At 42.4% G+C, this 24,584-nt stretch overlaps 1 protein-coding gene across 7 annotated transcripts in view; it reads left to right on the top strand.

Moving 5' to 3' along the window:
- The window catches only part of Akap7 (A-kinase anchoring protein 7), a 139,434-nt gene extending 124,388 nt beyond the window's left edge, over positions 1 to 15,046 (top strand). For 3 of the 7 annotated variants that reach the window (XM_037200444.1, XM_037200449.1, XM_037200450.1), the window contains 2 exons: positions 13,016 to 13,752; positions 13,876 to 13,966. In XM_037200444.1, coding sequence (XP_037056339.1) covers positions 13,016 to 13,212 — 197 coding nt within the window. In that variant the 3' untranslated portion in view covers positions 13,213 to 13,752; positions 13,876 to 13,966. Of the gene's footprint in view, positions 1 to 13,015; positions 13,753 to 13,875 lie in introns of all 7 variants that reach the window. The other 4 variants (XM_037200445.1, XM_037200446.1, XM_037200448.1 and 1 more) reach the window with 4 other exon arrangements.
- The last annotated feature ends 9,538 nt before the right edge of the window (positions 15,047 to 24,584 follow it).

A 24,584-nucleotide genomic window follows, 5' to 3' on the forward strand; every position in this document is an offset into this window, starting at 1 on the left:
TGAACATAAACAAAATACCATACAACATGTATGTCTGTGCCCCATGTGTATGCCTGGTGTCTACAGAGGTAGAAGAGGGTGCCAGTTGCCCTGGGGTTGGAGTTACAGATGGTTGGGAGCTGCCATGTGGGTAGGGGGAATCAAGCCTTGGTCCTTTGGTTGAGCAGCTTGTGAACCCTTCTCCAGCCCGTTAGTCTTTATTTGTGTATCCACTCTACATTGTTCCTCCTTTCTTCAGAGGGCTCGTGACCTTTTGTTATTTACTGTCATGAATTTCTATTGACCTGCAGGTTTTTCGAAGGTAGGGCCATGTTCGGGTTCATTTCTATATTCATATGCAACTGCTTATCACAGATAGAGGGTGCTTAGTGGATGTTTCTGGAAGGAAAGGTGGAAATATGAAAGAGAAGGTAGAGAGAGGAGGGAGGAAGGAGAAAAAGACGGGAGGAGGGACAAGAAGGAAGAAGGAAGAATTGGAAGGGCAAAGAAGGAATGGACGGAGGAGTTGTGTGTTGTGACAGTCGATATACGGTACTCGGGACTGAGAATTTTCAGTGGAGGATGAAGTACTGTGAGTGAGGCCTGAATTTTCCTCTTCTCCTGTCAACCATCTGGTCCTCGCATTTCTCGCATTTACCTGCTTTGCCCCAGACATAGAGTTCTACAGGCTGCCTACCTGGGGTGGGTGTTCTGGGCGGGCTACGCTTTGTGGTCAGAGAACTCCAGACTCCCATTTCTGAGGCTGTGGCATCCTACAGAGGTCTTGTAAGCCCATGATGCCGTTCTTTCACACTCCCCTTACCTCACGGGAAGCCGGTGAAAACCAAGTGGAATAATGTCCCTGACCCTGCTTTGCAAGGCAGGATTCCCTCAAAACAGATGGAGGAAGCTGTCCTTGTTATCGGCGCTGTGGCCTGTGGAAGTGTTCTCAGCCTGGCATTTCTCCTGACCTGGGTGTGCCCGTATTGCTTATCATGAGCCAAAATGGCAGCCATAACTTATGATTTGTGTGATTTGATTAGATTGGTTGGCAGCGTTTACTCGGCTGACCTACCTTGGTGAGCACAGCATTCAGAATGGGAAAGCATCCTTCCTTTCTGCTTGATTTGAGCCCTAGGTTAGAATTTAGAACACAACCTCAGGAAGAAAAGCGTGTGTTATCACGAGCAGGTTGTTTTAGTGAAATAACCAAGGAATCAAAAGTTGACTATTATGTTTATGTCCTGCTCTCTTGAAATAGATGGTTAATCAGATGCACGATGCATACATACAACAGTTAAGATTCTAAGCATGGCTTCATTTTCAGGCTCCATGTTTTCTGCTGGTCAGGAGATAATTACTTGAACATTTATACTTGTGACATGTTTCTTTGTCCTAAAAATATATTTTCAATGACACACATCCTTCTTCTGATACCCCTGTGGACCCAGATTTGCATTAATAATATCTACCTCATTTTTTATGATTCAGAATCGTTCATCTCAGTCTGTCCTGCACTGAGTGACCCAGAGTGGCCTTAGGAACTAGTTAGGGACCTCGAAAGTTCCCGAATTTCAACTGGAACAAATGCAGGAACAGGAACTGAAATTCAGGGAGGAAACTCTGTAGTTTCTACAAGATAGTAATTTGTAATGTGGACTCATAGGTGGAGTCTACCAATAACACAGCACATCCTGAGGAAAACAAACCGCGCAGAGTCCGGCACCCCCATGAAGCAGATTTCCACAACAGAGACAGCAGTCACCTGCCACTCTCACCCTGGGGGCCGGTTTAGTTTTTACTCTTGAGCAGATTGTTGTAGATGATATGTCTGAGACACAGACGGGAAAAAGAAAAACAATTTACTTGGCTCCCATTTACACTCCCAAGTCACTCCAGTCAATTTTATGGAAAATATTTTGATACTGAACACAACAGAAAACTATGATTCACAGGGAAAGCAAGTGAGAAGCAGGCCTGCAGCTGTGAGATTACACACGTTGCCGTTGAGAGGTGTCTTAAAATAGTGCGGAGTCGGGAAGTCATCCGTATGGGCAGCCACAGGCTAACTGCAGAGGGATAAGCAGGAGACTAGCCAGCGAGGCCCACCAGACCCCCATAGAGACAACACTGGGTGTTCATCACCAGGAAGAAGCTGTTCCTGTTCATATTTTTAAAAGTGAAGTCTATTTTACATATGGTTAATCTGCTCTTGATCATGTCTAGTTCTGTGAGTTTTGATGAACGTAAGAATCATAATAACCACAAGCGAGGTCAGAGACAGCTCTACCACCCTCCAAAACTGTTCCAGATTCCTCCTGTTGATCTCCCAGCTCCCAAGAACCTCTGGTCTGTTTCCCATCTAGCTTTGCCTTTTACATAACATCAAATATGAGATCACACGGTATGTGGTCTCTTCGGTTTGACTTCTTTCACATCACATATTGTAGAATTATCTGTGTTGTAGCATGTGCAGGGTTTCATTCCTCTGTAACATTCTTTCATTGCGTGGATGTATCACAGCCTTTTGGTTCAATTCATCAGATGAAGGGTGTTTGGGTAGATTCTAGTTTAGGGCACTTTTGAACAGAGCTACTCCAGACATTGGTGTAAGGGATTTGGTGAGCGAATGATGTCATTTCATCTGTTTTCAAGTCAAGCTAGAGGTGAGGTTGCTGTATAGTGTAGTAAGAATATACTCAGCTTTTATAAGAATTTCTCCAAATTCCCCAAACTGGGATTTTTGCGTTCCCACTAGGAATAGTAGTTCTACTTGCTTGCTTCATGTCCTCAGCAACCTGTTGTGTTGTGTGTCCTTTTAACTGAGTCATTTGAGTGGGTGAGTAGTGTCATCTCATTGTGACTATAATTTGCCTTTCCCTGATGACTAATGATGTTGACTGTCTTTTGCCACACTTCTTGGCCATCCATACATTTTTGTTGTTGTTTTGTTTTTGAGACAGGGTTACTCTACATAGCTCTGGCTATCCTACAACTCACTATATAGACCAGGCTGGCCTCAAACCAGAGATCCTTTGCATCCTGAGTGTGGGGATTAAAGACGTGTGCTGACATCACATCCAGGTTCCATGCATACATCTTTTGTGGAATAACTCTTCAACTTTTTGGGTCATTCTTATATTTGATTGTTTTCTTATTCCATTAAAAATACCTTTTTTTTTTTTTTTTTTCCGGTCTCTCTTTGTACCTCTGGCTGTCCTGGAACACTCTATAGACCAGACTGGCCCTTGAACTCACAGAGATCTGCCTGCTTCTGCCTCCCAAGTGCTGGGATCAAAGGTGTGCACCATCAACACCTGGCTGCATTTTGGTTTTATGGTCAAATTCTTTAAAGGCTGTGCTTTGCAGATATTTTCTCTCACTCTGTGGTTTGCACTTTATTTTCTTAATGGTATTGTGAGGGAAACAAAAGTTTTGTTTTTTGATGAAGCCAAGAGCATCTTTTTTTTTTCTTTTTTGTAGTTGATACTTTTGATGTCCTTGTTAAGAAACTCAAGGCCACTAAGAAGCTCTTGAGTAACCTCATCTACATGCATTGTGTTTTGAGCCCTTATGGTCACCTCTGATCCTACTTGAGTTAATTTGCATGTGTGGTCTGCAATACAGGATGAGAGGTGTGTTTACTTGTTTGCTTGGCATGAGTATCTAGTGATTCTAGTACCATTTCTTAAGATTACCATAACATATTTAATTGCCTCTGTACCTGTGTTGACAATCACTTGGCTTAGATGGCCTTGGATCTAGTTTTTATTTTGGGACTTACTTTGAAATTACAGCAGCAAAGGCAGTGTGGTATTGGTATGAAGTTAGACACATACATCAATGAAACCAAACAGACATTTCAGAGATAGACAGAAATCTGTAAGATCGCCTCAGAAAATCAATTATAGTAAGGAGCATTGATTGGTCTGTAGAGGTTTTGTTTCTCACAGTCTGGGTTGACTAATTAAGATGGATTCCCTCTCTGATTGATTGATTGATTGATTGGAAGACTGAATTGCTAAGGTTTCTTCTTAAAATGTTTTGTAATTTTCCTCTTTCTGCAGTACAGCCAGCTTTCTGGGTTCTTTCCCTGGTTTATAATAATTGGTTTCTTTAACAGGTGCAGGTTGTCCAGCTCATCAGTTTCCCCCTCTGAAATGCAGTGGGGTAATTTGTGTCTTTCAAGGACAGACGCTTGTTTGTGTCATTTTGTTCATGGTTTTATTGGGACAAAATTGCTCATGGTATTTAAATATTAATCTCAATGTTTGAGTAGTTGATGGTGATGTTCTCCATCACATTTTTTAATAATAAATTTTTTAAATTAATTAATAAAATATTTTTATTAATGTGTACTTACTAAATTTTGTTCCCAAATAAGATCTAGATAGAGCTTTATCAGTTCCACTGGTTCCTGCTCCCCAAATCAGCTCTGCATTTAGTGTTACTGACTTTTTTTGTAGAATCACCAAGCTAAAGGCTGGCTCTTGGAGAATAGGATCAAGCCTAGCTCTACATCCTTCCTTTAGTTGGCCTTGGGGTTAAACAGTTCTTTTTTTCTGTGTTCTTAATGTGGCAGCCTTCATAATGGATCTCTACATTTCTCTTTTTCTAATAAAATTCTTAATAGTATAACCTTTGTTATAAATTGGGGTATTTTTGTTTTTGTTTTTCATATATACTCTCCCCTTTAGATAATCTATTCATATCTATCCTCTGTCTGTCTCATAACTATTCTTAAGATAATGCTGAGGACTGAACCTAAGACCTTACTTACATTTGCTAGGCAAGCACTCTCCCTTGAGTTAAGTCCTCAGCCCCGCTAAAAGCTTTGAAGTATATGAGTTAGTTTGAGTATCTTCAGTCCATGAGTTATTTTAAGGGATGTTTAACTTCTATATTATTGAAGGATTCTCGAGATACCTGTTATGAATTTCTTAATTTGACTCCATTGTGGCTTGAGTGGATTGAGTATAGTCATTACTTCTTCATTCTTCAGCGTGTTTTATGGCTGAGAAAACGATCTCTCTCTGGAAAAAGTTTCCTATTCACTAAAAATGATTTTTATTCTGTGGTTGCAGAGTGGAGTCTTGTATACTTTTTATTGAGGTGGGTTTGTTTATAGTGTGATTCAAATAAACTGTATTTTCCTGAAATTTCTCCATGTGGTATCAGTTCTTGAGAGTGACCTTAAAATTTCCAACTGCAATAGAGCATTTGCATTAACTTTTTAATTCTATCGGTTGGCCTCAGGTACATAGGTGCTGTAGTCTGAGGAGGCTCCTGCACCTCAGGGGTTGCCAGGGGAGATGTAAGGCTTTCAGCAGTGACATGAGATGAGGTGCCTTCATAAAGGGGCCACACTCAGGGCCTCCTGCCTGCATGCCTTCCTGCCCTTTACCATGCCAGTACGCAGAAGGGACCTGAGAAGTGCAAATTTCAGAGCCCTGAGTTTGGAATTCCCTCCAGAGCTGCGAGCAATGGAATTCGGTTACCTGTGGGTTACTCAATATTCTATAATAGCAGTGTGGACAGACAGCACAGTCCTCATTGGGGATTTTATATCCTCTTGAATTGGTTCATGTATGTTATATGATCTTTCTCTCTCTTAATGGTTTCTATTCTTTGAGATCTCACTGTCTGATATGAATTATCTGGCCTTCTTTTGGTCATCATCACTGTGGTGAGTCTTCCATCCTTTACCTTTGATTTTCTTTTTTCTTTTTTTTTTTTTTTTTTGTCTTTATATTTGAAGTGGAAGTTTTTGGTAGACATCATAGTTAACTCTTGGTTTTACCCAAATTAAAACTCTCTGACCTTCAGTTGGTGAGTTTGGGCCATTTGCAGACTTAGAGACTATAAAAGAGAAACATCTCTTAAGAAATTGGAGGCAAGAGAGTCCTTAGGGAGACTGACTTATAAATACAACTTTGTCTTCCCCCATCTTTGATATAACTATATCAACCATGGTCTGTAGGGCCTAGGTGATAGGAATCATCCTAAGGGTTTTAGTGCTTTGTTTGTGTGTTGTGGGGAGAGCTTGGGTGCAGACCAAGAGGAACTTCATTTACATGGGACATACAGCCAAATCCTTCCACAGACAAGGGTCCAAGGACAGTGTCAGTTTATGATAACTTTGTGAGTAGCCCACAGGCCTGTAGTTAGTGCTTCGTTTTAACTAGGTAGATGAAAGACAAGGTGGCCACAGTTAAGAACAAAAGTCCTCTTCTAAGAAGGGCATAGTTAGGTTTCTAGAGCAGCAAGTGTAAATTTTGCAAGTAATGGGAAGATGCTGAGGTAGCCTTCATTCAGATCCAAATGAAGTTGTTTTAATTTATTTCCTCCATTTGTTTTTCCAGCCCCCAATCCTTACTGTGGAACCCACACTGTCCCCTAACTTCTAGACCTCCTGCCTCCATCTTCCTAGTTCTGTGATTCAGGCATGGGACACCCATGGCTGGCCATTTTCACAACCCTGACTGCAGACCTGTAAGGCCGTCTGTGAGTGTACAGAAGCATCACCAAGGTGGCTTCCCCGACTGCGCTGCCGTCCTCAGTGACTGAGCAGTTGTTCATGGGGAACTGCTGTCAAGCCTACAGGCTGCACAGGCACATCTGTGACCTTCAGCTTTGTTGGCAACATGGCACACTTTCCTCACGAAATCTTGTCTCCTTGTGTCCCAAGGCCTAACTTGCCCACATTTGCCTCATTGGCTTTGTTGAAAACACTCAAGAGTTTTTCCTAGTGGAGTGAGGGATTCTTTTCACACCAAGTATTGGCAAGCCGCATGTGGCTTCAGTTTAGTGTGAGATGGACAGGCTTATGGAAGAAAAAAGCCCATTGGGCTATTGAGCCTTTCCTTTGTGGGGTTTCTCCTTAGATCTTTCCAGAAAAGCTGGCTCCAGTACCAACCATTTCCACGCCTTCCTGTTCCCATTGCTGTTTCAGCAACTGGTTCTGTGTTGCTTTCCTTTGTTTGGATTTTTGAGACAATGTGTCTTGTAGCCAAGGCTTGTCTTGAACTCACTGTAGCCAATGATGACAACCTTGAACGTGGCTCCTCCACCCTCTACCCTCCAAGTACTAGGATTATTGGTGTGGGCCGCCACAAGTAACAGTGGCTTTTAATACTTGTATTTCTCCCTGGGTGCAGCATTTCAGTGGAGAGACTTCCCATTTTCTGACCTTCCCTTTCTTGCTATTATTATTTTAATCACATTGGAAAGCCCCTTAGGCCAGGTGCTGTTTCCTAGGGAATCTTGTCCTCTTTGTTTGCTGTTTGTCTTTCCAAGCATCCTTTTATAGTTTTCCAGCAGTGTGAGAGAGCCAAACCTTCCTACCAGCTTTCCTTTTATGTGTGTATGCCTTGGAACATTCATAGACCTCTCAGCTTTCCGTCTTCTGTGTTTTCTCATGCTAATGCAAACAGTATCCATAGGCCTTACGGTATAACACAATATGTTCTCTTTGTGGCATGGGGACAGCCATGGATCTGCTCCTGCAGCCTCGGGGGGTCAGAGGAGCCCTGCTTTCCCAGAGAAGGCTTCTGAAACTTGGTGTGTGGTGATGGTGGCTAATGTTCTCGGGTGTGCATGTTCTCATTTTGATGTCTCCCCACTGTGCGTGCACTGGTGTGTGCATGCACGTGTGTGTGCGCGTACGTGCATGTGTGTGTGTGTGTGTGTGTGTGTGTCTTTCCCCCGCCCTTCATCCTCCCTCTCTCTCCCTCTTTCATTCTTATACTATATTTTCTGCTTCTTTAAAAATCAAATTACTATCTATTGATTTATTCCTGTCAGTACAGATGGGCACTTAGATGTTGTCAGTAAGTACTGGCGATCTCTAGAGCCTTTCATGTGACATCAATCAAGCTTGTGTTGGGTCAGCTCGGCTAGTATGTTAAGACCAGTGGAGCCACACTAAGACTCACCTTACATTATCTTGGAAGTTCTAACGTTTGCTTGCCACTACTCAGGAGTTCTTTTTCTTTTTTCTTTTGGTTTTTCGAGACAGGGTTTCTCTGTGTAGTTTTGGCGCCTTTCCTGGATTTTGCTCTGTAGACCAGGCTGGCCTCGAACTCACAGAGATCCTCCTGCCTCTGCCTCCTGAGTGCTGGGATTAAAGGTGTGCACCACCACCACCCCAGTGAGTTCTTTTCTTTTTATGATCACAAAAAATAAACCTTGTCACTGGCTTGTATTGGTCCCAAAGCTCTCAGATAAATATAAACAAAGGCAGAACAGTGGGTACAGACTACCGTGAATAAATGGTGCCACACTTGTAGAGAGTTGCTTACTCCTAATTGCTCATGTGAAGTTTGATGAAAAATATCTTAAGTTTGTGCCTTTCAGGACAAACTGTGTTGAGTGGACTTATTCTCATTTAGTGAATGGTACTTGGGGATAAGTTCACTCTATAGCCTAAGTGGTCTGAAACTCAGTCTAAAGTACAGGCTAGACTTTCACTGACCCTCCGGCCACAGCCTCCCAAGTGCTAGGATTGTTGGCATATGCCACCACATTTGACTGGATTTTGTAGTTTTAAAAGATTCTTCATTACTTATATATTTTTTTAGGATTTTCATAGGAAATGATGGAGCTGCGTGTGGTGGTTTATGCCTATAATTCCTGCATTTGGAAGGTTGAGCCAGGGGGATTACTGTCTCTCATCTAGCCATTCTAGGCTATGTAATGAGTTCCATGCCGCCCTGGGCTACAGAGTGAGACTCAGTCACAAACACTACCACTAAAGATATATCAGAGAGATTTCTCAACTGCAGTATCAAAGGCAAAAGTTAAGCTGTTACGTAGATATGAGAGTCAGTAAACCAAAAGAACCAAGAAGGGATATCTTTGATCGTGAATTTCATGCTTTTGTTAGGAGTATTTTTGTTAGCATCTTGCTGGAATCAAAAGAGAGTGTGTATACTGCCATACTGTGGTGAGCTACCATTGTTAACGAGGCATCAGGGAATGCGCTTTATCTTAGAGGTCAGTGGGAGAGACTGCTCTCCTTATGCAAGTATTAGGCAGAGGAGAATAACAGTAACTTTAATCTGAAAATGTCTCTCTATATTGAATTAAGTATACTGAAAACTGTAAGACAAGTTCTCCCTAGAAAGAAGATTCTGGCTTCTTAGACAAGTGCATTCTTACAGAGCTCTGTGATAAGCCTTCCCAGGACACACATGTGTATGCATATATACATATATAGAAACATTTACAGAGTTCCATGTATCCAAGGCTGGCCCTAAGCTCCCTATGTGGCCCAGGATAAGCTTGCATTTCTTGCCCTCCTGCCCTATCCTCCATGAGTGCTGGGATTACCATCCACCATGCCGTTGCTGTGAGTCGTATAATAGCCTGATTCTGGATACCATCACAGCCCAGCTGTTGCTGTGAGGTCGTTATCTGATTCTATTAGTCACATGCAATGCGGGCTGTGAGTGGGTTTGCAGAAAGTATGTGAGGAAGCTCAAGTCCAGGTCTGATCTGGAAGATTTGCTAATTTGCTTATTTTTGGTTGATTAATGAAATAATTATTATGGATTGTTAATTTCTGATCATCATTGGGAGAAATATTTTGTCTTATTGATCAGGTTCATCAGGCAAAATTAATGTAGTTTTTTTTCACATAGGTGTTTGAATTATTCTGGAATTCTCTGCTTTTATTTAGATTTAATTTTACATTTAAATTTTTGGCCATGGTGTGCTATTTATGTAGGGCAATGATAATATTCAAAACTGTTGCTACTGCTTTCAAGGATTTCAATTAAAAATTCACTAGGCAGAACCAAAAAAAAAACATTTATTGAGCTCTTATTGTGATGAATAAACTGTGCCATATGTTAGGAGAGAGGAAGGTAGCAGAGACTGATCATCGTTTCTGTCCTCAAGCCTGTGTATGTGTGTGTGAGAGGGGTACATGTACATGTAGGTGGATGCATGTGTACATGTACATGTGAATGAATGCACGTAGAAGCCAGAGATAGATGTCCGCTGTTTCCTTGGTCACACGCCACCTTATGTTTTCGCAGTGAATCTGGAGTTTCCCGGTAGGGTAGACTAGTTGGCCAGTGGGCTCCAGGGCTGCTGCTGTCTCTGCTTCCCCAGTGCCGGAATTACAGATGGGTACCACTGCACCCAGCTTTTTAGGTGGGTGCTGGGGGATCCCAACTCAGGTGCCATGCTTGCATCAGGGAAGTTCCTGACTGAGCCATCTTCCCAGTTGCCAGACTGTGCCTTTGTGAATCCATAACAAATGCCCATAATTTAGAAAAGAACTTTTAAAAAGCCAATAGGACCTTGTTTTGTTTTATTCTCTGCTGCATTTCTAGAGGTGGAGAGAATATGGGCTGCGATTCTATAGGCTGAGAGAACATGGGCTGCAATTTTATAGGCGGAGAGAATATGGGCTGCGATTCTATAGGCACATGATAGATCCTTTAGACATACTCGTTGAATAAATGGCCAAATAGCCAATGACCATGTGCTATGTACACAGAGTTACTGGAATCCAGTAGCAGTTTGCCCATCCAGCTGAACAAGGCAAGGAACAGTTCATGGAGTAAGTAAAATTTTGTTGGAAGGGAAAAGGTAGGGTCACCTAGTGATACTGAGCTGGAAGGGTATGTAAGCTTGTTTCTCTGGTAAGTGGAGATTTTATCTTATTTTTTCATTAACAAATAAATAGGCTTTTTGAGACAAAGTCTCCCTGTGTAGCCCTGTCTGTCTGGCCTGGAGCTTGATCTGTAGATCAGGCTGACCTCAAATCCACCAAGATCCTCCTGGCTCTGCCTCCTAAGCATCGTGATTAAAAATACACACCACCACCCCTCAGTCTGAAAGGGACGTCTTAGAAAAGTTACTCTAGAGGCATTTTGTGAGGTGCCTTGTGGGCAGGAGAAATCGTGAAGCTTATGTTGACAGTGTCCTGCAATTAGGTGTGCTGATGGAGGGCACGGAAGTGGCCGAGCTGATCGGGTTTTCCGTTTGAGTGGCTTGGATAAGAGTAAAAGCGTGAGCAAAGACAGGACAGCCAGAAGGGAAATGAACATTTTGTGGGGAGGCTTCTATACTTCAAACCTCTTCCTAGGAAAGCTGTTGTGGCAGGGTCTTCCTCTGTAACGCAGGCTACCCTTGAACTTCATCCTGAGTATGGGAATACAAGTCTATACCACAAACCCAGGGGATTTAAAATGATCTTAACATTTAAAGCCACGGAGACCCTTCACTGACAGAAGTAACAAGGTCCATAATATTAGGCCTGAGAGGGATTTTTGGAGAATGAGTTATTAATGAAATCCAGTCTTGTTCTCTTACCAGTGAGAAAGCTGACTAAAGTTCTGGAACTATCCACAAACATCCAATCGCTGGCCTGGGTGTAGAGCCTAGGTGAGAGGTTTAGACAGTCATTTACAGTGCCTTGAAAGGGACTTAAATAGCTCCTCTGCATTTGCATCTGATTTCCTGTTTTAAATTTGAAGAGCCACTATACAGATAGTTGCATGCAATGCATATGGAAATATCATCTGTACAGGGTAAATATTGTGCTATAAAATTGAGAGCAAATAATTTAAATATTAGGCACCATTTCCATGCATTCTTACTAGTAAAAATCTGAACTTTTGCCTAAAGTTACGTGAGTAATGAATTTTTTCTTCTTTTCCCACTATGATGTACCTGGTTAGTAGATTCTCTGTAATTATCACCAAGCCAAAGCTTACTCAATTCTGAACACGGTTTGCACTGCACACGTCCTGAGACTTCTGATCTTTGGCGCCATATTGCCACATTTCAGGGGGTAGCAGTTGTGAAGGCATCTCTCTCGTTTGGTCTTCACCCATCCTTGCTTTCATTTGCCATGTCTGTGTTGGGGGTGGCTGTCAGCAGAACTGGTCCTGCCTGTGTGGTTGGTGTAGACAAGTAACAGGGCTCGGAAGGCAGTTTGGAGCCAGGGATTACCTTTGACACATCTTCTTTTGTTCTCCACGCTCTGTTATATATGAGGATAGAAAATAGTATCTGTCTTCCTGCTTACGCTCACCGTATCCTCCTGGCCCAGACCCGAACATGCCAGGGTAGCGCTGGCTTTGTCTTCATGAGTCCTTGGGTGATGGCCCCACACTGAGCTCATCTGACTGTGGGCAATGTGAGGACTTCTTCAACGCGACCCACCTCCCTTCCCCCACCTTCTTTCCAACCTCCATCAATGGAGGGAGGGACTTAGTGAAGGAGCCCCTTTGCCTTTCCTGAATAAAGAGAGGATTTGGAGAGTGGCAGGGTGATGAACATGAGAACATGGGAGACGTAGCTCTTTTACAAGACAGTAAAGTGAGTACTTTACTTACACCCGGAGCATCACTAGCAGGATAGCAGAATGATCAGAAGACAGTGGCAGCTAGGAAGTTACCATAACGACCGTAACTCTTCTTGGGAGAATTTCCCGTCTCTTGAGTTACAGTGATAGCGGTGAGATTTTAAACATAGAATGCTGGTCTTGCAGTCTTATTTTAGACCACTGCTACTGGCACTGGTTACCTCATCTGCCTTGGGGCGAGTGCTGAGAGTTTATCGACAGCCAGTCTCTGTGCCAAGCATTTAAAAATGAATGATCCCAAGTCATGGGATGACAGGGGAATCTTGGCTCCCTGATAATTAGCATTGGAGAGGGAGCAGCGGATCCAGATCTCCTTGGTGAATTCGTGTGCCTGAGACCTCAGGTGGTGGGCGAAACCAGCTCAACAGGAGTCCTTAGCCTTGGGCGAGAGAGGAGCACAAAAGCCCTGTAGAAATGGGAAGGCCACAGCACTCCCAGCAAGGACATGTCTAATGGACTGTCTGGAGCAATAGACAGGCTCCTGCTTGGACAAATGTCATAGGAAAAGGCAACCCACTCCTGTTGGATTTATAGATCCCATTTGCCAGAGTGAAGGACACTTGCTCTTTTGACTAGCTGAACTAGCTGGGCCCTGGTGGCCTCGTTGCTATGGCAATATGAGCTCAGTGACCTCTCTTCTCTTGTGGAATGTAGGTGAGAAGGACCGAGGGGAGCCTGAGGATGCCGAACTGGTCAGGCTCAGTAAGAGACTGGTGGAGAGCGCCGTGCTCAAGGCTGTCCAGCAGTATTTGGAAGAAACGCAGAACAAAAAGCAGCTGGGGGAGGGGAACTCGGCCAAAGCTGAAGAGGCCAATCAGAATGGCAAAGGCAGTGATAACAACAGGAAGTGAGAGTGGAACCCGTTCCCGCTGCTGAAAAGCACCCCTGCCCCTCGGCTAAGTCGCAGACTGACTTGCAATGTGCCCTTTAAGTGTCTTGTTCAAGCCCCGGAGATCGCCTAACACGTTTAATGATCCATGGCGTTGGTGTGGCTGCGACACAGCAGAAGAGAATGGGGTGCTGGGGCCAGCAGAAGAAATTAATTCACAGAAGGACAATCCCAAGCTCATGTCCCATCGAGCATGCCCGAGGGAGAGGGGGCACTTCCGGAAGGCCTGCCAGGCCGAGGGAGAGGACTCGCCACCGCTGGAATACTGCCGTTTACATTGCTTAGAGCATTTGGCTACTTTATGGGAGGCCAAACCTTGCACACAGCTATCAAGTACTGAATTCTGTTTGTCACTGTTGAAACGATCCCAAGTGTAGTGAGTCCGCAATGTTTCCTGTTTGTCCCCAGTGTGCTGTTTACCATGCGGTGATCTTTCTTTACAGTAAATTACGTTTCACGTAAATTATATATTTTTGGCAAAATGCAGTCTTTTCTATGGAATGTGGGTAACATTTTAAAGGTGTTTTTTTTTTTCAGCCTTATTTTGATAAGTCACTGTGCCATATTTAATGTATTTCATTGATATTTGTACTTTAAATGTATTATATAATTTTCTTTCCCTTAGGCAAGAAACCAGTTGGGAGTCAAGACTTAATTAATGAAGCGTTGCACCGAGAAAGGATGGAGCTGAAGGCCAAAGTGAAACAGATAAAGGAACTTTTGCTAAAGCCTGAGACTCAGGCCATGATTAGGAAGGAGCTTTTTGAAGGAAGAGTTCTTAGCGACGACGATCACACAGGGATGCTGATTCCCGCGTGACTTGGACGTAGCTCTCCACTGCTGTGAGGACGGTGTAGAGTTGTATGAACTCTCAGCCCGGTCCACAGCCCTTTGGTAAATAACCAGAGTGTTCTTACCGTTTCTACAAAGCCCACGAACCAACACTTGGTGAGGAATTAACAACTTCTTGCCAAAGAAAACATATTTTTGCCTTATCATCATTATCATCGGCTAAAGTTGAGTTTTAGAATGTTTATTTGGGTGTTGTTGACTCATTTTATAGAAATAACTTCTTAATTAGCTGTTGTGAGATGTTCCATGGGTCCTTGCAGATAAAAAACAGAACGTTGACTATGAAAAATCCTCTGTAGACAAAAACAACAGAACTAAGTAAAACCAACAACAGTATTCTAAGGGTCGCCTGCCTCCTGTTGATAAGGCCTTTTTTACTTCAAAAGACAATGTCCGGGCTTGTCCAGTCTCACATTACTTTTGATGAGATTTTGAATGCTTATTGAGTATCAGTACTTGAATGAACATTTGTAAATGTAATCATTGCAGTCACTGGGTAAGAATGTTTTATAATATCCACGTATATTATTTTTCACTGATGAAAATGCAGTTGGCTTTTTCATTTCTTAGTGAACAAATGTCCAGTGTTTTTTATTTCCTACTTCTCCGAAGATGAGCCCCAAGCCTCCCTGTGTTCTTCACAATTTGAATAGTTTGTACTGGTTCATTTTTTAAAAGATCATTCTTAAAATGTTTCTCCCCATGTGATGTTTATTTGTAACAGCTTTTTCAATAGTAATTTTAAAATTGCTGCTACTAATAGATGGTGGGGGAAGGAAATGATTAGAGATCAGATATGTATAATCATCTCACTTATACGATCCAGTTTGCTCGTGGATTTTGCCTATTTTTTTCACTGGATAAATGATACATTAATTCATAATGTAATACTGTAGGGGTTCCTACATTTTCATGCCTCTTAATAAACATACTGTTTCCCTGTTGCCTTTCCTTATCGTTCTTCTGGAAACCACCTTGTTGGTATCCCAAAGTCATGAGCAGGGTCTCTGCAGTTTCATTGTTTCCTGTCTTTGTGCTAAGGAAGCCACAGTCATATCACTGTCAACTTTAGACTGCTTCCTGATTTCAAATCATCAACTTCATACACAAGGAGCAGCAGAATAGAAACTTCAAAGACAACCTGAGTGATGTCTTCAAAATAACTGATCCTGGGTCACTAGAATCTTCCTCACAATGATAAAGAGGGCAAGTTCATCTAGATATACAGATCTGCTAGTTACTAGCTGTGAACACCTTCCAAGAAGCCAGCCATGAACTTCCAGTGAGAGGGGCTGGCCATGACCCCCCAATGGCTGGTTATGACCCCCCATCAGTGGGCCATGAACCCCCTCCCCCAGCGACTGGTTGTGAACTACCCCCTGCAGTTGGCCATGAACCCCTTCTGAGGGGCTGATCATGAATCCCCTCTTTGTGGCTAGCCACAACTCCCTTGTAAGCTGCCTACTGGGAACCCTCACTTAGCCGTGACGGTCATTACAGATTTCCTTGAGTAACCCCAAAGGAAGGAAGCAAAAATGCTTAGGCCTTTCCTTGTTTTTCTAATGAGGACACAGCGTCCAGGGGTTGGGCTCCCCAGCCAAAGCCACAAGGATGTTAGGAATTTGGACCTGAGCCACAACCCGGTGGCCCCAGTGTTCCATAGCTATTTTGGTGAAATCTGGTAATCCACATGAACAATTTCAGATTGATATTTCTTAGTGTTGTCTATATCTTCTCCTCAAGGAGTTATTCCTGATCTGAGTAGCTTGAAAGGAAAGTATTGTTTTCAACCCCAATTCCATGTCTTTCTGTTAACTTTAGTTGCCTGCCTATTTCCATTGTTAAATACCCATGAAGGCCAGGGCCATGTGCCAGGTGATTTGGGCGTATGCTTAAATTTCTTCCCTTAAGTGGTCCTAGTAGGAAGTAATTAGTACTTTCTAGACTAGGAAAACTGGAGACCTATATGCTGAAATGGTCCAAGGATGTAAAGTGAACAAAAGATAGGACTATATTTAAACTCAAATCTGTTTTACTTCAAAGGTGACACTTTCTACAATGGGATATTTCCTCCCTTTACCAAATAAAATATTTCAGAAATTAAAGATGAGTAATAAAGTCCCTGAGACACACACACACACACACACACACACACACACACACACACACCCCTGAATTGCTACAGACATGAGAGTGGTGAGCTAATATGACAGAAAACACATGTCTGATGATTCTAATCCTTGTCCATGGAATCTCCACGTGAACCTGTTCACAAAAACACCGGACCAGGAAGCAGCTGTTGCTTCTCGACTTGGACTTAACGCTGATGGGTGTTCTTGAGCAAGCTAGCTCACTTTCTGAACCTCACTTCCAGGCCAGGTGGTTTCAAGGAGCCCTAGGACAGTTGTCTTTGGGATTTACCTTGAAGTTGCCATCTGCTGGCTGCTGCACTGGGTCACATCATTCCGCCTTGTGACATTAGATGTGACCTTCTGGAGGATGGCCCCTCCTATTTTATGTATTGGTTGTCCGTTTCATGAAGCGAACCCTTAGGGGGAATATTCTCATTGAGAACCACATTCCAACATTTTAAGAGTCAGTCCCTAGGGGAAAAAAAAAAGATCCCATGAGAATAAGAGATATTAGAAAGTAATTCTTTAAACAGTTAGAACAATATTCTGTAAGCTTTGAATTTGGCCTCCCTTGTGAAATCTTAGGTTCTACCAATCCTCTTCTCAGCATAGACTAACTGGAGGGCCTTTGTCCTTTGGACACATAGGTTGCTGTACTTTCTGTGGAATTTCTGGGATCAGAAGTATAGCTGATTTTAGATTTTTTTCAGATTTTGGAATATTTGTGATGTCTTAGCTGTGGGTCTCATGTCTGAACATGAACTTCATCTGTTTCATATCATACATCCTATGCATCGGCTCAAGGTCATTGATGTAATTTTTAGTGTGCCTGCGTTTCCAGCTCATCCCACGAGGCCAGGGGAAGAGTTCTCTACTTGTGATGTCATGTCAGCATTCAGAACGTTTTCAATTTTGGAACCTTTATATTTTCTACTTTTGGCTTAAGAATGTCCTATCTGTACTAGGTTCACATCTAGGACATAGTGAGAATTCAAATGATTCTCTCTGGAAAACCACAAATGTGTCAATTCCCAGAAATCTCATGTTTTAATAAGGAGGTAAGGACAGCAGTTTGAGTTCATAGTCTATGTGTCATTTCAGGCATACAACTAATAAGACATGTTTGCTCTTCTGTACACAGATGCAGAAACTAGACATCAACTTATATAACAAATGAAGAGTTTCATACCCTCATCAAAATCAAAACAGATAGAGCATCTTCAAGTGTAAATTGGTGACTAGATATCTTATTGTCAGTCACTGTTTTGAGAATTTTCTTTCCTTTTTTTTTTTTTTTTTTGATGTTTTTGGTTGTGAGTCTAGCCTTTTAAATGGCTGAACTATCTCTCCAGCCCAAATTTTTGATATTTTAATTATGTCATTTTAATCCCTTTCTTCCTTCCAAATCTTCCCATATTGCCTTGCTTCCTTTATTCTCTTTCAAATTCATGGCCCCTTTTTTTTGTTATTACATATATATGTGATATGTATATGTGAGAATATAACACACACACACACACACACACACACACACACACACACACACTCACACGTGTATATTCCTAAATGCATAATGTAACCTGTTTAGTCTCTATAATGTTACTTGTATGTATGCGTTTTCAGGGCTGACCACTTAGTATTGGGTAACCAGTTGAAATGCTCTTCCCTAAGGAAGAATATTTCTTCTGCTCTCAGCATTCCTCAGTTGCCTGTAGTTCTTTGTCCAAGGTTGAGGCCTCCTGAGCTTTCCCCTTCCCAGGTTAGCATGTCTGCTGGTATCATCCTTGGTTAGGTGGCTATGTTGGTGAGATTTCATGGGTATAGCTTCTGTCATTCATAGGAGAAACAATCTCACAGCAAACTTTGTGCTTCTCTGGCTTACAATATTTCTGTTCCTCCTTCTTCAATAATCCCTGGGCCTTAGATGTAGGAGTTGTGTTGTAGATGGATCAGATGGAACTGGGCTCACAACCCTGCATTTTGATTGGTTGTGGTTTTCTTTGATGGTCTCTGTCTATTGCAAAGAGAAGTTTCTTTGATGAGGAGTGAGGACTGGAGCTGTGTGTGGGTATGAGGACAAATATTTAGAATCTATTCTCAGAACTCTCAAGCATCACCTGTAATAATTTTATCTTTAAAAAAATCTTACAGATGCATCCATGAATTCCAGCTTTTCCAGATAGATACAAAAAAATCTAAAAAGCAAAACAAAAAAGAAAACAATCTCGGAATACATTCAGAACATTTCCCAGTCCCTACATTCATTTGATAGTGGTGCACACACTAACAAGATAAAACCCTAGATAGTTTCATTCACAGTTAAAATGAGGATTAGACCAATTATCTTAGAGTTAGTGAATTTAAAATTATGATATAATCCATAGCCACTCTTTCCTGGATCACTGTATTGGGGATAATGCGGCTCACTTAGAAGGCAATTTGAGAACTTCTGAAGGCAGGCACTATTACCTTCTCCAGCATACTATACTTTAAGCCACTAATTTGTATTTATTTAAATGCAACTGATCAATTCAGGTGATGGTTTTAAAATGGAAACTGCACTAGCGAGTCCTCTATACATCTCATTACTAGTCACCATTGGAAGACCATGAAATTCTCCGGTAGCAGTAAAGTTAGGGATGGTAACTAGAGACTGAGCATCAGAACGGAGAAAGTCATTTGTTTTTCCCTGGAAACTTATGCTGCTTTCCCCCTAAAGATCCGAATTCCTCTTCTGAAATGCTGCTCTCATGTGGTAGGACCCCATATCTTATGTGGCAGAGTCCTTTTGGGATTCCTGCCAACTTAAGTCATTATATGACTTGCACAGCTCTTGCCCTGTAATAACTCTATTGTAGATTGGTAGAACAGTCCAAATGTCTCCCAGCAGTTCCTGCCCCAACCCACCCGGGTACGGTGTCTCCATGGCGCCTTTGCACCGAAGGAAGCTGTCAGTTCTTCACGGGTTTTTCTTCCCTAGCATATATTTCATCTTGCTTATAACTTCAGAAAACACTTTTATATGTACTTATGTGAGATAGAAAAAGTTGTAGGAGGTGAGAGGACAAAGAAACACGAATCCTCCAGCTAGGCAGAAATTACAGAGCTGAGAGAAATAAAAATGGCACATAGGCACCAATGCAGATATCTGATGTGGTAATTGAGGCAGAGAAAATAGCATGAATACGCAACCGTGGGAGAGACTAAGTTTATACTTCGAGATCCTGGAGGACCAATTTGGAAGCTGTTCTTGCTGCGTTCCGGGAGAGGCTTGAAATGAGGACTTTCGATGACTTGGTAGACATGTGTCACAGTAAGTGACTACTTAGCATCTTTGGAAGACCTTTTCTAAGTCTGTTAAGGTCTGACCTGTAAGCCCTGCTTCCCCAGGGAAGAGGCTACAGGGAGAATCCTGGAACTGAACATCTCATTGGTGCACGGAAATTCAGTATGGGATCTGGGCTCCACCAAGAAAGGGGGAGAGCCTGAATGGAGCCAGCTCGTTCTGGTGAAGAAAATGGTTCAGAGAAGGAGCAGTGGGGCTGGGAGGGGGGCTCATTTGGTAAAATTCCTTCCATATAAGCATGAGGACTTGAGTTCAAATCTCTAGTACCCACAATAAACACTGGGCACATTCCTCTGTAGCCCCAGTGCTGGGGTGGGTTTATAGTGATAAGCAGATCTTTGCAGTTCACTGACTAGCCAGTCTTGCCAATCAACGTGAGTCCCAGGTCCACTGTGGGACCTTTTCTCAAAACCTAAGGTGGAGAGCTCTTGAGGAAGACAGCTGGCATCAACAGACATCCTCATGCACATGCGTACAAATACACGTTCCTCTGGATGTGCATGTGCATATGAACATGAGAACATGGATACACATCACCCCCACATACATACATAGCTTGGGTAGGCCTGATGAACTAACAATGGGTAGTGGCACAGGGTCGCTCAGAGTAGCTGGCAATGTAATGGAGCATTGATATTTCTCTTGGCTTCCCAGCCTGGTTTTCTGTGTCTTTTGGTTAGTCTGCAGATACTAAGTTCTGGTTCTACTTTTAACTGGCTGTGGTTGGGCTGGAGAGATGGCTCAGCAGGTAAGAAGAGCACTTGTTGCTCATGCAGAGGACCTGGTTTCAGTTTTCCAGAACCCTCATGATGCCTCACAACTATCTCTAACTCCAATTCCAGGGGCACAGGGGATGCAACCCAATCTCCTGGCCTCTGTGGGCACCAGCTGCACATATGGTGCACATACATGCATGCAGGCCAAACACTCATACACATGAAATAAATGAATTTAAAAAAAAAAAGAAAACTGGCTAAAGCTGGTTTTAGTATTTGCAATTAATTATCCAAACCAACAGTTTTCCATAGGCAGCACTCCATCCCAGGGTCTAGTGGAAACCTGGTACTTCTGTGCATTATAAGAATTGTGTGGACGTTATAAGAAGCCTCTTTTCTGTAGGCACTAAATGCCAGCAGCAGGCTCCAGGCTTTATGACAATAATAACCCCATTCATTTCCCAAATACTCTCACACGAAGGTCACCCAAGCCCCAGCTGGGGACATACTGTTAAATATTGCTCCCCCAGCAGCAGAAGAGACAACTTTCTTATTTCCACTCTATCAAGAAGTAATTCAGCCTCTAAGAGCACAAACTCACTGGGACTCTGTACGCATTATCAGGTACCTAAATAGAAATGGGAAATGAAGCCACTTGCATATTTTGTGACAAAGACCAAAACACTTACGTTATTGAAGTTAAAAATGCTTGAATAGATCAATTGCAATAATTCTTATGAAGTCATCATTGCATAAATTTTTTTAGTTTACATGATTAGGAGAGCAGACTTAGACACTGAGAGAAGGCAATCTTCAAATTCTAATACTGTGTGACCTGCTGAATATATTATTTTAACAACAGGGCTAACTTTATGTGCCAAGTGAAAAAAAATGTCTAATTCTCTGATAATGATAGAGCTGTGTAAGAAATAGAGGAGTATTTTAATATAAGAAAAAATATTAATTTCCTCTGAGTGGCAGAGTAGAAAGACTCTTAGATAAAGAAACGAGAAAGAACTTTTCCTACAGGCTTTACTTAAGCTTCCAGGGTAGCTCCTGGATGAAATGACATGTGGAGATGCAGAGGTGACGTCAGCAGAGAGTGCTGTGTCGTGGTGAGCACTCGGAAGAGTTCGATGGAGCATTCAGATCCAAGGAAGGAACAGAACAAAGAGTACATGTGCATCACCTCGAGCATAGATTGTGGGGAATTTAGGCTTTAAAAGAGAAAGAGGCAGTTTTCAGTGCATTCAGAAATACAATATAAAGCAGCATACTGATGCTTTATAAAAATCTGTATAAGTTGTTTCTTACCATAATGGATTATTTTAAGAAGTCAGTGACTATCTTACACCTACCTAAAGGGAGACAATTTGCAGAGGGATGCTGGCCTTGTGACAGCTTGGATCCCTGTTCCCAGTTCTCCATCTCTCCAAATGCTCTTTTTCTTATGACTTCCATGGATGGCCTTTCCCATGTAATTTCATAGTTTATCCCTCTGTCCTGTTGACTCCCAGCTTGATGTGACTTATCCTAAACAATGGGATGTTAGTAGATGAGGAACAAGCCAAGGCTTAAACTATGGAGACACATGAGACAGACTGAACCAAACCTATATCCTGGGACAGACCTATGGCATGAGGATGTGACTTGTGGCCCTTCCCCTGAATGCATAAGGATTGAAAAAAGAAGGTAGTTCATTTGCTATGCAGCAAATCTGGCAAAGATTAGCTGGTGCGGGACCTGCAAGTCAAACTGAAACTCAAAAGCAAGCTTATATGTAGCCGAAGTTTTTCTGTGTCCTGCCTGGCCCATGGTTGGGACAAATCTCTCTCACCCACCGGTCCGCAGCCACCCGGGCCCAAGTAAACACACAGAGGCTTATATTAATTAAAACTTCTCGGCCATTAGCTCAGGCCTACCACTGGCTAGCTCTTACACTTAAACTCAGCCCATTTCTGTTAATCTATATGTCACCATGTGTTCTGTGGCTTTACCTGTGTTCCATTACATGCTGGTCCCTGGATGGTGGGCTGGCATCTCCTGACTTAGCCTTCCAGCCTTCCCACAATTCTCCTTGTCTGCTTATCCCACCTATACTTCTTGCCTGGCTACTGGCCAATCAGCATTTTATTGAACCAGTGTACAAAAGCATTATCCCACAGCATTTATGCCTTTGAAAAGGAGCCCACAGTGGCATGACCATTTTGGAAGTAAAAGGAGCCCACAGTGTGGCATGACTATTTTTGAAGTAACTAAATCCCTTCTGATTGGATTGAAGGCCTATGCCACAAGGAGTAGTCCATGCCTGGTACTTTAAACTGTGTCCAAAAGCCGTGACTAAAGCTGGAGAGATGGATGGCTCAGTGGTACAGAACATTTTCTTCTTGCAAAGGACAAGGATTAGATTCCCCGTCCCCACGGGGCAACTCACAGCCATCCATAACTCCAGTTTTGGGGGGGGATCTGGTGTCCTCTTTTGACCTCTGTGGGCACCAGGGATGCACATGCTGCCCAGACATACTTGCAACCAAAACACTCATATACATAAAAATAAAAAAAATATCTAAAAAGATTAAAGAAAAAAAATCCCATGGCTGTGGAGGTCATAGGCCCTAGGGAGGAACTTGTTATTATTGCTGTGGTAACACAGTGTCAGACAGACGGCCTTCTAAATATCTGTGTATGTACTCCTAGACAAATGCTGCTCTGACCCTTCAGCAGAGACGACTCTTTGCAGTGAAGGGCGGAGGCTCGCAGCTGCCCCAGATGCTAAGAGCGAGTGGTGGCTGAGGGCTGGGCCCTGGGAAGATCGTGGAAGAGGGAATGGAGCGAGCGTCAGAAGCAGAAGGCACTGAGAAGATCTTGGAAATGGCTTCTGGGCATTTGCAAAGTCAAACACACACAGCAGCTGTGGTTTCCTGCACCAAGCCTGCACGACACCGGCGGGTGGAGGAGGGGATCATACATGGGACCCAACCTCCCTCCTGCTGACACATTAGCTAGGTATAGACTCTGGGAGAGGGTCAGTTCTGTCACACAGGTAGCCCTGGCTGAACTCAGCAGTCACAAAACATAAAGATATAACTGTGGGAAAGAGATTTGTAGGGAAGAGGGGAATTTGTCGTGTATTGGGGTGAAAGTTATCAGAATGCATTATTTATGAATGTATAAAATTATCAAAACAAAACAGTTAATAAAAAAGATATTTGTCTCTAGAGCAGTGGTTCCCAACCTTCCTAATGCTGTGTGACCCTTTAATACAGTTCCTCATGTTGTGGTGACCCCCCCATCATAAAATTATTTTTATTGCTTCAAAACTGTAATTTTGAATTACTGTTATGAATCATAATGTAAATATCTGATAAGCAACCCCTGTGAAATAGTAATTCTACCCCCAAAGAGGTCGTGACTTGAGAACCACTGATCTAGGACATATTTATTACTGAAGATAGTAAAATTTCTCTGTTATTAAAAAAAAAACCAAAGTTTATAACATTCAGTGAGGACATACTGGTTATGTCAATGAAGTATTATGTAATTTAATTTGACATTTAAAAATTTTAAGTAATATATTTTAACATGCAAAAGCAAAGTATTAATAGCCATGATTTATCAGTGATGGTATTAAAGGTATGTTTATGTCTTAGTTTATGTAATTGGAGATTTTTTTGCAATGCAATACAAAATATTGTGATTATATATTGTGTACCCTAATAAAGCTTGGCTGAGGATCAGAGGACAGAGCCAGCTACTAGATTAGACATAGAGATCAGACAGTGGTCAATCCTATCACTCAGGAGGCAGAGATCGTCTGGAACTCTGTCAGTTCAAGGCCACACTGGAAACAGAGCCAGGCAGTGGTGGCACACACCTTTAATCCCAGGAAGTGATGACAGGGTGGAGAAACTTATATAAGGCGTGAGGAAACAGGAACTAAAGCAGTTCAACTTGAGACCCTTTCAGGTGAGGACTCAGGATATCAGTCAGCGGATTTGTGGAGTTGGTGAAGTAATAGGTGGTGGCTGCAGCTTGTTCTGCTTCTCTGATCTTTCAGCTTTCACCCCAATATCTGGCTCTGGGTTTTTTATTAAAAGAATGTCTAAGGTTCCAACAACAAAATATTATTATAAACCAAATAATAAATGCTTCTTTAAAATAGAAAGCATGTAGTCATATGCTAGATAATTCATTTCATTTCAGACATAAATGTATACTGTGTGAAGATTACATACTCTGGAATATAAGGTTAGCTTTTTCATTCACTCATGCATTTATTTAACCTTTT

This window comes from Peromyscus leucopus, chromosome 8a (assembly GCF_004664715.2).
Source record: "Peromyscus leucopus breed LL Stock chromosome 8a, UCI_PerLeu_2.1, whole genome shotgun sequence".
Lineage (NCBI taxonomy): Eukaryota > Metazoa > Chordata > Mammalia > Rodentia > Cricetidae > Peromyscus > Peromyscus leucopus.